Below are 13,138 nucleotides of genomic sequence, written 5' to 3' on the forward strand. Positions count from 1 at the left end.
CCCAGGAGGCAGAGCTTGCAGTGAGCTGAGATTGCGCTACTGCACTCCAGCCTGGGCGACAGAGTGAGACTCTGTCTCAAAAAAAAAACCAAAAAACAAAAAACCTTTATATTATGAAATTCAGGCTATCCTTTTATAAGGTGAATAGCCAACTTATGAGAGGTATTATTGCATGCTAACTGATACAGTTCTGAGGAAGGTTTAGTCAAATGCATGTTTTGTTGTTGTTGTTGTTTTTTAATTTCTTACACCTTTTAAATTTTCTTGCTTAATCTTTTTTCCCCCTTTTCCCTTAAATTGTCTATTTTATGCCCTAGGCTTGCTAAGTGTCCCCCCAAGTCACTTCAAAGATGGTACTGATTTCTGCTTAGTGAAATAGTTAAGGAAAAGTTTTTCTCAATTTGCCACATGGGGTTCTTACAGATAGATAATTCTGAATAGTAAAGCTATTTTGTAATTATTCTGTGTTAAAATACTGGTTTTTGAGACATTTGTTTCTAGAAAATTATTAATGTATTACTTTTTGAAGTAAAGTAAAATTGGTTCAGTTATTCATCAAAACCATTCTTTTTCTTTTTCTTTTTTTTTTTAAAAACAGGAATGTCTGGCAGTCAGGACTCTGGATCCTCTTGTCAATACCTCCAGTCTGATAATGAGGAAGTGTTTCCCAAAAAATCGACTGCCACTCCCAACAATTAAAAGTTCTTTTCATTTCCAGTTGCCTGTTATTCCTGTGACTGGTCCTGTGGCTCAGCTCTACAGCTTACCCCCTGAAGGTAGGATCACAGGGTTACTGCTGCTTTTTGTGGATTCTTAGAATTATGTGACTCTGTCATTTTTTTTTTTTAATTTATGTCTAACTCCTCAGCAAAGGAAGGCCTTAATGAACATGATAAACATTCACATTTTATTTTATTTAAGCATTTCTTTAAATATAAGAAATTGGAGGCAATAATTAAGCGAATGGTGTGGGATGTGTTGTATATATGCAAATGTGAATTGTGAAATAATTAAGCTTCACATAGGAACATTATTTGATAGCTTACGTACTTTTTTTTGTTTTTTTTTTTTGAGACAGAGTCTCGCTCTGTTGCCCAGGGTGGAGTGCAGTGGTGCAATCTCGGCTCACTGCAACCTCTGCCTCCTGGGTTCAAGCAATTCTTCTGCCTCAGCCTCCTGAGCAGCCAGGATCACAGGCATGTGCCACCACTCCTGGGTTATTTCTGTGTTTTTAGTAGAGACGGGTTTTTGCCATGTTGGCCAGGCTGTTCTCACACTCCTGACCTCAAGTGATCTGCCTGCCTTGGCCTCCCAAAATGCTGGGATTGCGGGCATGAGCCACCACACCCGGCCCAACTTATGTATGCTTTTAAAGTGTAAAAATATAAACATTAAATGTTTAGGTAATTGTGTTTGGGTTTACATTTGTAGCTTTTCAAAAAATTCAGTGAATTTTTTTTTCTTAAGTTAAAAAAAAATTAATCACCAAAATTACTATGGTTTTATGCTTAACAAAAACTTGCACATGACTTACTTGGAGGAAAATATGAAATTATCTGAGGCAGACTGTTTGTCATTTTCCATATTATCCTGTAAGTATACAGTAGAGGAAGTAAGAGTTTACGTTTATTTATGCGGTGAAGTAGAATTTCTTTGATAACATCTACCAAAGTGAAAAAGAGAAAGTAGTCCTGGCTTTTAATAGAATTTCTATAGTATTTTCTTGTCAGTTGATTACTTTTTTGAAAAAAAAATTTGAAGATTCTTTATATATAAAAATTCTTATTTGAAGCAAGTGTTTTAAAAGAATTTTCAAGGAATTATATTAGTTTCATTATCCTTGATATAAATTTATTAATGGTACATGTCATAGGGTACTATTATGTTTTTATTTTAAAAATATGTAATTATCAAAACACAGTTTGACACAAAACATCAAAATGGATTATTTAGAAACCTCCTTTAAAATGTTGAAAAGTCTAAGACTAAGTCTAGGACTTATGAGTAAGAAAGCTAAGTAAAAGCAATGGTCCAATACCCTTTTTCCATTCCATTTGAAATTACCGACAGCCTTTTACAGGAGAAAATCTGTACCAAATCTGAAAACTAGGTAAAAGGGGCATGGAACAAATACAGAACATGCAAGAAATGTGGTGGAGCTGTGAATAAATGCAGGAGCAGCATCAGACTTCTAGGAATGCATTATCTTCTGCTAAAGTTGAGGTGCCATCAGCACCAATTTGGAGGGACAGTCAGGAAGCAGTTGGAATCCCTTTCTTTCCTATATCAGCGTAGGATCATGGGGGTTAAAGTGGTGGTTCTCACTGGTGGAAAGCTGGTGAGGCTTCCCTGTGCTGCGGCCAGTAGTAACACCAGGAAGGAGGTAGGATATGCCCCCGCAAATTCTTTATTTAGTGTCTGGATTGATGGATAGAGGAAGCTGACCTCTAGTGCAGCAAATTCACCAAACATGGGAACAAATGAGAAGTTATATTTTTCTTTTGGTTCCTTTTATGCCTACTTCTCAGACCAATGAGTCACTGGACTAGAAATGCATATTTACCTTGACTGACAAGCCTTCATGATTCAGATGGGAGAGGAGGGTTCTAATAGCAAGTGTATAGATACTAGGAAAATACCCTCATTCTATTTCCATTATTCCTTCCTCCTTTTCTTCCTTCCTTCCCCTGTGTTTCCCAGGCTGATCTTGAAGTCCTGAGCTCGAGAGATCCCCCCACCTCATCCTCCCAAGTAGCTGGGACTACGCACCCTTGCCACTGCTTTGTATTTCATTATTTTCTCACGTCAGGCTTCATTATATGTTTCACAGTCTTTATTATTATTTACCTTCCTCAGCTAGAATGTCAGTCCACAAGGGTAGGTCTGAGCTCTTTTACTCGCAGCATTTCTGACCCCAAATATGTGTCTTTTGTCCTCCCCTCAACCAGTTCTCCATATCTTCACACACCAGCTGGGTGTTCTGCAATTCAGTTCAGTTCTGACACTGAACACCTGGAGTAAATACAGACCCACAGGTTAAGGGTTTAGTCCCATAGGACTGCCACCACTTTAGATAACAATTACAAGTCTGGACTACGTGTATGTCTGACCTGTTGGCAATAAAGTTGATGGGGGTGGGGGTTTTCACAACCTGTTCCTCAAGTGTGGTAATTTGCTAGAATGGCTCATAGAACTCAGGAACACTCTACTTATGGTTATGGGTTTATTATAAAGGATACAACTCGAGAGTAGGCAAGTGGAAGTGATGCATAGAGCCCGGTATAAGAGAAGGGGTGTGGGGCTTCCGTGCCCTCTCCAGGCACACCACCCTCCCAGCACCATGATGTGTTCACCAACTCAGAAACTCTGAGTGGTGTGTTGTTTTTTCCTTTTTATGAGATGGAGTCTCGCTCTGTCTTCAGGCTGGAGTGCAGTGGCATGATCTCAGCTCACTGCAACCTCTGCTTCCCGGGTTCAGGTGATTCTTCTGTCTCAGCCACCCAAGTAGCTGGGACTACAGGCACACACCACCATGCCCAGCTAATTTTTATATATTTTTTAGTAGAGACGGGGTTTCACCATGTTTGCTAGGCTCATCTCAATCTCTTGACCTCGTAATCTGCCCGCTTCAGCCTCCCAAAGTGCTGGAATTACAGGCATGAGCCACTGCCCCCGGCCAAAAGTCTGAGCTTTTATACCATTGTTTAGGGTTTTCAAGGAAGTTCCATTACGTGGTATGATTGCTTGGGGCTATTTTTGATAAAATCAGTCCCCAGCTCCTCTCTCCTCAGAGGTTGAGGAGTGGGGCTGAAGTTCCAACTGTCTAATCACGCCTTGATCTTTCTAGTGACCAGCCTCTATCCTGAAGTTATCAAGGGGCCCACCAAGAGTCATATCATTAGAACAAAAGACGCTCCTCTACCTAGGAAATTCTAAGGGATTTAGCAGCTGTGTGCCAGGAACCTGGGACAAAGATCAAATATATATCACAATAGGGCTGTTGTTTTTTTCATTTTGTCTTCAGCATCCTTTAGATTGTGTGGGACATAATAAATACATTTAATGTTTGTTGAATGAATGAATCAAGCCGATGTTGATACTTACTCTTCTGAATGTTAAATGCTGCATCTGTGGAGATTTGAAGGAAAGGGTTTTGACTCAAGATTTCTGGACCTTTATGAGTTGTCACCATATGTGAAGGTGACATATTCTTCCTGAAGTGTGATATACCCTTCCTGAAGTAATTATGTGAAATATTACTCCAGCCAGTCAAATGATGAGTTAGAGATGTCAAGAATGTAGACATTACCTAAGAGTATTTGTATTAAACATTATAATCTGTTAACTATATAATACTAAATAGTTGTTATGGTATTATTATGGAGCATGTTAACTAATTGTTGGCAAAAGATACATAATACAATTATTATAAAGTGGGTATTTACATAAATGAGCTAAAATTGGTATTGACAGATTTCCTAATATTATACTATTCTTGCATTTCTGAAATGAAAATTATATGAATAGTCTAAATATATATTCTCCAAATGTAAAAGTAACATCTGGAACAGAGATCCTTAAACAGGAGTCCATTGACCCATAGAAATACATGGGTGGCCTTTGGAGACGATGGACACTTTGAAAATTGATGCGAAATTATAGGGGTCCATCATTGCTGTGTAAAAACAAGTAAATTTCAAAGGTGCACAACATCCTGAGAGCACTAAATGCTAAGCAAGTACAAGCAGATCAGTTTCAGTAATAAGTCTAAATGGATGAAATACTCCTATTAAAGGAAAGAGACTCCCAGATTGGGTTAAAAAACAAAATCCGACTAGCTGGTACATGTGAAGTCTCTTAAGACAGCAGGATAGAAAGCTTTAAAGTAAACAGATTAGCAAATATGTATGTGTTATTTCCTAGCCCAAAAGAGGTGAGAAGGAGAGTATTACTGTTAATACAAAACACGAATACAGAATAAAAAATGTTTAAAACGAGGCAGTGAAGATTATTTTATGCAAGCTAGATAACACATGTGCCAAATACTAAAAGTGGATAAAACTATAATCATTTGAGTAACAGAAAGACATTGGTAGAAACAGTGTTGGTGGTTGTTTTTAATATACCTCTACATTGGTGGCAAAGTAAATAGAGGTGGTTAAATCAGTCCAAGTAGATGTTAAAGGCAACTCCTGCGAATACATTTGAATACACGCTTGACCCTAAAACAACTTGGGGACTAGCAGTATCGACTGTGCAGTTGAAAATCTGCATAGAACTTTTGACTCCTCCAAAACTTAACTACTAGTAACCTGTTGACCAGAAACCTTACTGATAACATAAACAGTTAATACATATTTTTTATGTTACATGTGTTATATTCTATACAACAAAGTAAGCTAGACAAAAGAAAATGTTATTGAAAAAGTCATAAGGAAGGGAAAACATATTTACTATTCATTAAGTGGAGGTGGTTTTCATAAAGGTTTACATGCTTGTCGTCTACACATTGAATAGACCGAGGAAGAGGAGGGGTTGGTTTTGCTGTCTGAGGAGTGACAGAGGCAGAAGCAAATCTGTTTATTAATAGACCTGCACAGTTCAAACTTAGATTGTTCAAGGGTCACTGTGTGATTGAAATGGACAATATTTTAGGAAAATATGAGTAACTAATATTGACTTAAATAGTAAAAAACTTGAAATTGAATATGCAATCAAGCTTCTTTAGTGAAGACACCAGTTGGTGATGACTTCATAGATTAGTTCTCCCAAACTTTCAAGAAATTTTCCTATGCTTTATTTTCCAGAGCAAAAAAAAAAAAAAAAAAAAAAAAGGAAAGTTTAGAGGCTAGCATGATGCTGAAAACATAATCTGCTAAGATTAATCTGAAACAACCTACAGATCACTGTCACTCATGAAAATAAATATTAAAATCCTAAAGTATTAGCAAATTTAGTTGAGCAGTATTGTTTACGTGTGGGACACCTTGCCCAAGTAAAGATGATTTTTAAGGAAGTAAGTTTATTGTAATAGTAAGACTTTAATTAGTAAAATGTATTATCAGTAGAGCAAAGGGACAAAAATGATCATCTCAGTAAATACCTTGAAAAGATTTCATAAAAATCATATCAGTCTAGAAAAATTTCTTAAGGAAACCAGGAATATTTCCTGACCAATCCAAGTATTATCTAACTCAAATCAGTAGCCAATATCATAAATAGTAATGAAATGTTAGAGGATGCCTCTCTCAACCATTATTATTTACCATAGTTTTGAAAACTCTAGCTAAGTCAGTAAAATAGGGAAAAGAAAGTCTTAACCGTTAAAAGAGTGAGATAAATTTATCAGTGTCTGTGGAGGATATTACTATCTATATAGAAAATCCAAGCAAATCAATCGTAAAAACATAGCTTACGCAAAAGAACAGTAAAGTACTATTTACAAGAAAAATGAATAAAATTAAATAGCCTTCCTCTGTGTGTGTATATATGCATCAACAAAAATCACTTAGAAAACATAAAGGGAAAGTAGATCACATTTATAGGCACAATAGCAACAACAAAATAAACTTCCTGTAATGTACTTTTCCAATCCTTATAGAATGTGCAGACTGTTGTAATGACTACATCATATAGTCATAGTATAATTTAACTGGTTTCCTACTGATAGACATTTGTTTTCTATATTTCTGTTTTTACTATAAAAAAGCCAAGGACATTTTGAAAATCAGTAAGAATTTTCATTTATATTCCTTGGTTTTAATTTGATTAGTTATAATAATTAATATTGTTAATTATTGGTACTGGTATAATGAATGGATCTTTGAAATAGCAGAGAAGGTCTCAGACACTCTAAGCTATATGGCATTTCACATCTGGAGTATAAACCCAAAGGAAAACATCATACAAAGGAAAATATTTGAAAGGCTTGACTAAAAATTGAAAACATATTTTCTCTCTGATGCTGAACTCCATTTTCTCCTCTCCCTTTCTTTCCAAGCAGTCATTTTTCCTATTTGCAGTAGGATTTTCTTAATGCAATCCCTTTCTTTTTTCCTAGGAGTTATTTTCTTCCTTTTCTTCTTCCAAATGTCAGTTCTTCCCTTGTTTATCCATGACCAAATGTTGTTAGAGCATAAGTATAAATCAACCCAGGTTACCATGTGAAATATGAATATTTATGTTTTGCTATCTGTTTCTAAGAATTTGAGGTGATTTGTTTTTTATATTTGTACCTGTATTAGTTAGGGTTGAGTAAACTGCTGTTACAGAGAGACCCAGTAGCACAGTCCCTCAAGCAGCAACAGTAATAAACATTTGTGTAACACATAGTCTTTGCCTGACACTTTATTAACATATATTAACTCCTGTAATGCTCACAAAGATACTATGAGTAGATATCTCCATTTTATAGACAAAGAAACGAAGACAAATAATTGATATAACTTGCTCAAGGTCAGATAGCTAGTAAGCTGGGGAGCTAGGATTTGAATTCAAGTATTTTGTTTCCAGAACCCCTGTGCTATCCTGCTACAACATAGAATGTTTCTCCCCCCACATATCCGTCCAGAAGATAGACAGGTGGTCCTAGGCAGTGGACCTCTACTGGGTTATCAAAGAAAACAGGTTGTTTTTATTGTGTTTTTAACTTCTCCTATGTGGTTGCCTCATGTGGAAGATGCGAATGGAAAAAATGGAGAAGACAATTTTCTTTTTAAAGCATGTGACCTAGAATTTGTATTTATCACTTTGCCTCCTATACCATTGGCCAAAAATTGGTCATATATATGGCTATGACTGCTGCAAGGGAGGCTGGAGTCTCCATAGCTAAAACTTAGGGGCTCAATTACTAAAAGGAAGGGGAGGTGAACAAATACTAAGGGGGCCAGTTAATCACTGCTGTAAGTCGCATTGGAAGTGGAAGTGAAAAGAGTTTGGGAAAATAGCTTTTAAAAATATATTCTACTTTGTTTAGAAGCTGGTTTTTACATGAGAATCCTCCAAGTACTCTCCCTCTTCTTCCCTTGTCTCCCCCGCATCCATGGTCCCATGTCCTTTTACATTCTACTCCCTGAGATATTCTTGTTTCATTCCTGTTACTGCTATAATGGTCTGGACAGTGGTGTTGTTTTTTTCTTTTCCTATTTGTTGGTCACCCTCCACCCATATGCTCTCTCTCACCTCTTAACATTGAATTAAGCCATTCTTGTCTTGAAAATTCTCAGTGCCTATCTTCTTAATATTGAAAGTCAAAACTACTTGGCCTACTATGTAACATCCTTCATTTTTTAATTCTTTATTTTCCTTTCATTACTTTCATAGGCATACTCTTCATCCTAGTTATACTTTTTGTTATTTTCTAAAGATATCATTTCACTTCCTTATTTTAGTAGTATTATTTCCTCTTCTTAAAAGCCAAAATCACCCACCATTACATTCACATAGAAATCTGTTATACTTTCTACAAGATACTGCTTAAATATCACCTGTTCTGTGAAGTGGTCAGCATCAAGCCCCTTGGCGCCAAGCAGTTTACAGTTAGTTACTGCATTCCTTGTTTTCCCATAGCATTTTGGAGTTTATGGCTTCGTTAGTGTTTATCTTTGGTACTATAATTACATGTTTACTCCTTTCTGCTCTTTAACCTCATGAGCTACCTGAGGGAAGCGACTATATTTACACCAAGCTTTTCCAACACACGCCCATGGGCCACATACAACCCAGAGTGACTTTGAATGTGGCCCAACAGAGATTCATAAACTTTCTTAAAACAATATGAGATTTTTTGTGTGTCATTTTTTTTTTTTAAGCATACCACCTATCGTTGGTATTAGTGTATTTTATGTGTAGCCCAGGACAATTCTTCCTCTTCCAGTGTGGCCCAGGGGAACGAGAAGATTAGACAACCCCGATTTACACATCTTTGGAAAAAATTCCCAGCACATAGCACAGTATGTGGCACATGACCATCATTGAAACAAATAGAGAGGGGTTCAATTATAAAGGGATGAAGTGAGTCATTGAAATTTATAATAAATAGAAAACAAGATGTTTCATTCAGGCTGTTGCAATGTAAGACATTATTTTTAAAAACCGAGAACATTAGTAAAATTCATCTTTACTGTGCTTTCCAAATTTTAAAGCACTTTCTCATATTGTCTCATTGGTTTGTCAACAGCTGGGACAGCCTTAGAGACATTTTAAATAAGAAATCTCATTTACTTTTTCTTTGGTAATTGAAATACTTTATATAAGTCACATTCTACCATTGGCTATGCATGTTGTAGAATGCTTACCTCTGACCTACTTATAGCACATTTTGTATCATAGTGGATGACGTAGTAGATGAAAGTGATGACAACGATGATATTGATGTAGAAGCTGAAAACGAAACTGAGAATGAAGATGACCTAGATCAAAATTTTAAGGTTAGTATAAATTTCTGTAATTAGTTAGCTTTATAAATGATATACTACAGTTGTAAAACAAAAATTGGGTAAATAAATATATATGTAATTGTGGGTTTTACTTTGTCCACATCTTTTTACCGTGGATGACTATGCAGTTAAAGGGGTAGATGATATTGGTTTAAATCCACTGGTCTGAAAAGGACCTTAAAGTAACTTGTTTTCACTCTCTCTGACCAGAAAGGTTTTATCGAACCTTTCTGCCTTAGATTTTGAAATCTACAAAATTGAAGGAAAGTGATCTGAAACTCTATTGTGACAACTTATTTCAAAATGCATTATTACCCTTTGTCAGCAATCTTTTGGGGATACAAAAACAGTAGGAAAGTAGTCTATAATGGATTCGTTTTTGTGAGAATTAGTGTTTGCATAATGCTTCTTAGGTTTCAGTTAATTGAACAAGGAAGTGAAAAAAATGTTATTGAGAAAATATAAAATTATTGTCATATTACATAAGATGTTAGGTAAAGGAGGCAGGTAAGTTTTCGGAGTTTCATTGTACCTCTGGAAGCCTAGAAAGTCTATGTTTTGTTTTATTTATTGAGAGAGGACCACTCTAGCATCTGTAGAAAAGTGGTCTCTTTTGCTAGCTGTTTAGCTTATTGCTTTTTTTTTTTGTGGGGAAGGAGGAATTAATTTGACTTTTGCCTGTTTGGACCATTTTTGTCTTGCAAAACTGTATCAAAATTGGGGTACACTGAGTATTTGATTCACTTTGGAGATAGAAGTTAAGATATTGGAAGATTTCTGTCTTAATAGATACAGAACCAATTTTGTAACCAGCAAATGTGATCACCAAGGCAAGCTTTGACGAAACTGTCAAGTTAGCCAATCTAAACTACATCTGTGTCCTGGCATCAGGTACTGCACTTAATTGTCTGGTCTCTTTAGTCTCCTTTAATCTGGAACATTTCTGCAGATTTCTTTGTCTTATAACATTGACATCTTTGGAAAATGTAGTTGTGAGCTTGTATTATTCACTGGGCTATCAGTGATTGCTCACATTTTTCCTACTTTATCTTAACACAGCAGTTACAGTAATAAGAACAAAATACATTTTGTTATTGAACACTTAACTGTGCTAGTCCAAACTCTTTACATATACATAGTAACCATTAGATCCTCATAGCAACTGTATGAGGTAAGTACAGGTTGTATAAGCACATAGAAAACAGAGGAAGAGAGAGCTTCTCAGTCTAGTTTATAAGAGGTGGAGCCAGGATTCAGAAAGCAGTCTAGTGGAATGTCCACTCTCTTTACCACTATACTGTACTAAAAGATAATTTTTCTTCAAGAACTAAAGAATTGTTGGCTTTTTGAGACTGCTGAGCTTTATTATCTTCTTTTTCTTTCCTACTACTGCCCTGCCTCTTATTCTCATTGACTTTACATTTAGACGTTACTCAATTTTTCCTCTTTTTATCTGAATCCTATTCCTTCATCCTTCAGGTGAACTGCTACATTGTAGTAGGAGTATTATTTATTTGTGTTCTCTTATGCTAGTAACTTTTTTTTTACTGTGATTCCATTTTCTTTGCCCCAGATTTTTCAGAGTTTGGAGCCTTTATAGAAACTGGTAGCTTCTAGAAGATTCATCTCCAGATAGCCACAACTTGACTGTATATAAGTTCCAGTGCACTCTTTGTTCCTTCCTTAACTAGCAGAACTTTTAAGGAGTGGTAGCAGGTTGTTTTGTTTTTTTTCTGATGAGTCTGTAAGTAGTTCTTCACTACTGTTTCTTCTTAAACCAAGACACAAAATTCCCTGCTGTTGAGCTTTTGGAGTGTTATAGTTTTCTTTCCTCATTATGCCTGTTTTACAGGTAAAGTCTGTTTTTTTTTCCCCCCCAAATAAAGAGCCACCTGTGTAAGACCATATTTTCACAAAACGATATCAAATATTGAACTAGTAAGTTTAGAGAAAAGAATACCTTTGTAAATTATTTTTTATTTTAGAAACATTATGTATTCTATTAGATGTTAAACAGGAAAATTATTACATTATTGGTTCATAAATGTGTAATTTAAAGAGATTAAATTACATATTCATGTAATAATTATACAATAATGATACAGTGATTAATATGATAATATTTAAATAAAATCAATATTATGCATAGCAATGAGGAAAATCTTTTTCACTGGCTATGTAAATAATAGCTAAATTCCTGAATATGAAATAATAAGAAATACATAGTATGTTTTTTCTTTTAAACTAGTAGTTAATATGTGTTAAGTATGGTCAGATACATGTATATAAAGTTTTTTGAGGATTGAAGTATAGTAAAATAAATTTGTAAATTAGGCTGAAAAATAAGTAGCTTACACTGGTAGTAAGTAAATACAAAATTAAAAATAGTACCAATTGAAAATTAATAAATGGTAGTATTATCTCTCTTTAGCCATAACAAAGATAATAATTAGTTTGTGTGAGGCCAGAGTCATTGAGGATCCTAGAAAATAGCTTGGGTAGTAGATGAGCTGACATTTGCCCTCTTATCATGGAATTCATTAGCTCTTCTCTGAAAAGCGTATAGAACACAATGATCCTGGATACATATGTTGTTTCTCTGAGGACATAGTTTTCCTTTACATCCACCTGCTTTTCTTCCTAGAGAGACATGGAAATCATTTCTGGCTCTTGTTCCACTCCTAACTTTTCCCCTCGCTGAAAACAGAGTGAATGGTGACACCGAGCTTTTCTAAAGGAACTTTATTTCCCATGCACTCTAAGAGTGTGTGGTCATCATTAATCTGTATTGGGGCAGTGTGTCATGCTGGCTGACAGTGCGGTGCTTCAGAATCACTCTAACTGGTTTTTATCCTGACTCCTGTCTTTGCAAGATGTGTAATTTTCAGCAAATGACTTAACTTCTCCATAGCTCATTTTCCTCTTCAGTTAAATGGGGGTAATTTCATAATGTTCTTATGCAGAATAGATTAAATAATATATGTAAAATGCTTAGCATAGTGCTTCATTTATTTTCAGTGCTTAATAAATGTTAGCTGTTTTATTATCACCGTCATCATATATATGTATGTTTTCCAATTTAATCTTCTTAAGTTTTACTGCCCTTTAATATGAACAAAATGATGGCAGTAAGGGAGAATGAGGAGGATGTACTGGAGTCTTGATCTTTGCACAAGTTTTTCTGTTTTCAGTAGCCCAAATACTCTGTTATATTAGAGTAACCACAACGAAAACAAAACAAAAGTACACGACAATAACACAACAACCCCAAAGCAATAAGGAAATTTGAATTTAAGATAAAATTAATGCAGCATTTATTCAGTAATTATTCTTTAATTACATGTAATTAATAACTTGGAACATTTCAAATCTAAAATGTATTCTGTAATTTTTACAAATTTTGTTTTACCTGGTAACATACTCTTTTTATCATTTCAGAATGATGATATTGAAACAGATATTAACAAACTAAAACCCCAGCAGGAACCGGGACGAACAATAGAAGATCTAAAAATGTATGAACACCTTTTCCCTGAGCTTGTTGATGATTTTCAGGTATAAATATAGAAAATTCAGCATCTTAACTGATTTTAATAAAAAGTTATTTTTTCTCGCTTAGGTCGATAATCACTGTTTTTATTCTCTTTCCATTTCTATAAAGTGAAACTAGCATTGCTTTTCTGAGTGACATTGAATAATTA

The 13,138-nt window shown here is 35.2% G+C and overlaps 1 protein-coding gene across 5 annotated transcripts in view; it reads left to right on the forward strand.

Moving 5' to 3' along the window:
* Nucleotides 1-13,138, forward strand: part of AGTPBP1 (ATP/GTP binding carboxypeptidase 1) — a 199,268-nt gene that overhangs the window by 79,957 nt on the left and 106,173 nt on the right. For all 5 annotated transcript variants that reach the window (XM_007969631.3, XM_007969633.3, XM_073021463.1 and 2 more), the window contains 3 exons: nt 599-776; nt 9,331-9,428; nt 12,876-12,992. In XM_007969631.3, the coding sequence (XP_007967822.2) occupies nt 599-776; nt 9,331-9,428; nt 12,876-12,992 (393 nt within the window). The remainder of the gene's footprint in view (nt 1-598; nt 777-9,330; nt 9,429-12,875; nt 12,993-13,138) is intronic.

This window comes from Chlorocebus sabaeus, chromosome 12 (assembly GCF_047675955.1).
Source record: "Chlorocebus sabaeus isolate Y175 chromosome 12, mChlSab1.0.hap1, whole genome shotgun sequence".
Classification (NCBI taxonomy): Eukaryota; Metazoa; Chordata; class Mammalia; order Primates; family Cercopithecidae; genus Chlorocebus; species Chlorocebus sabaeus.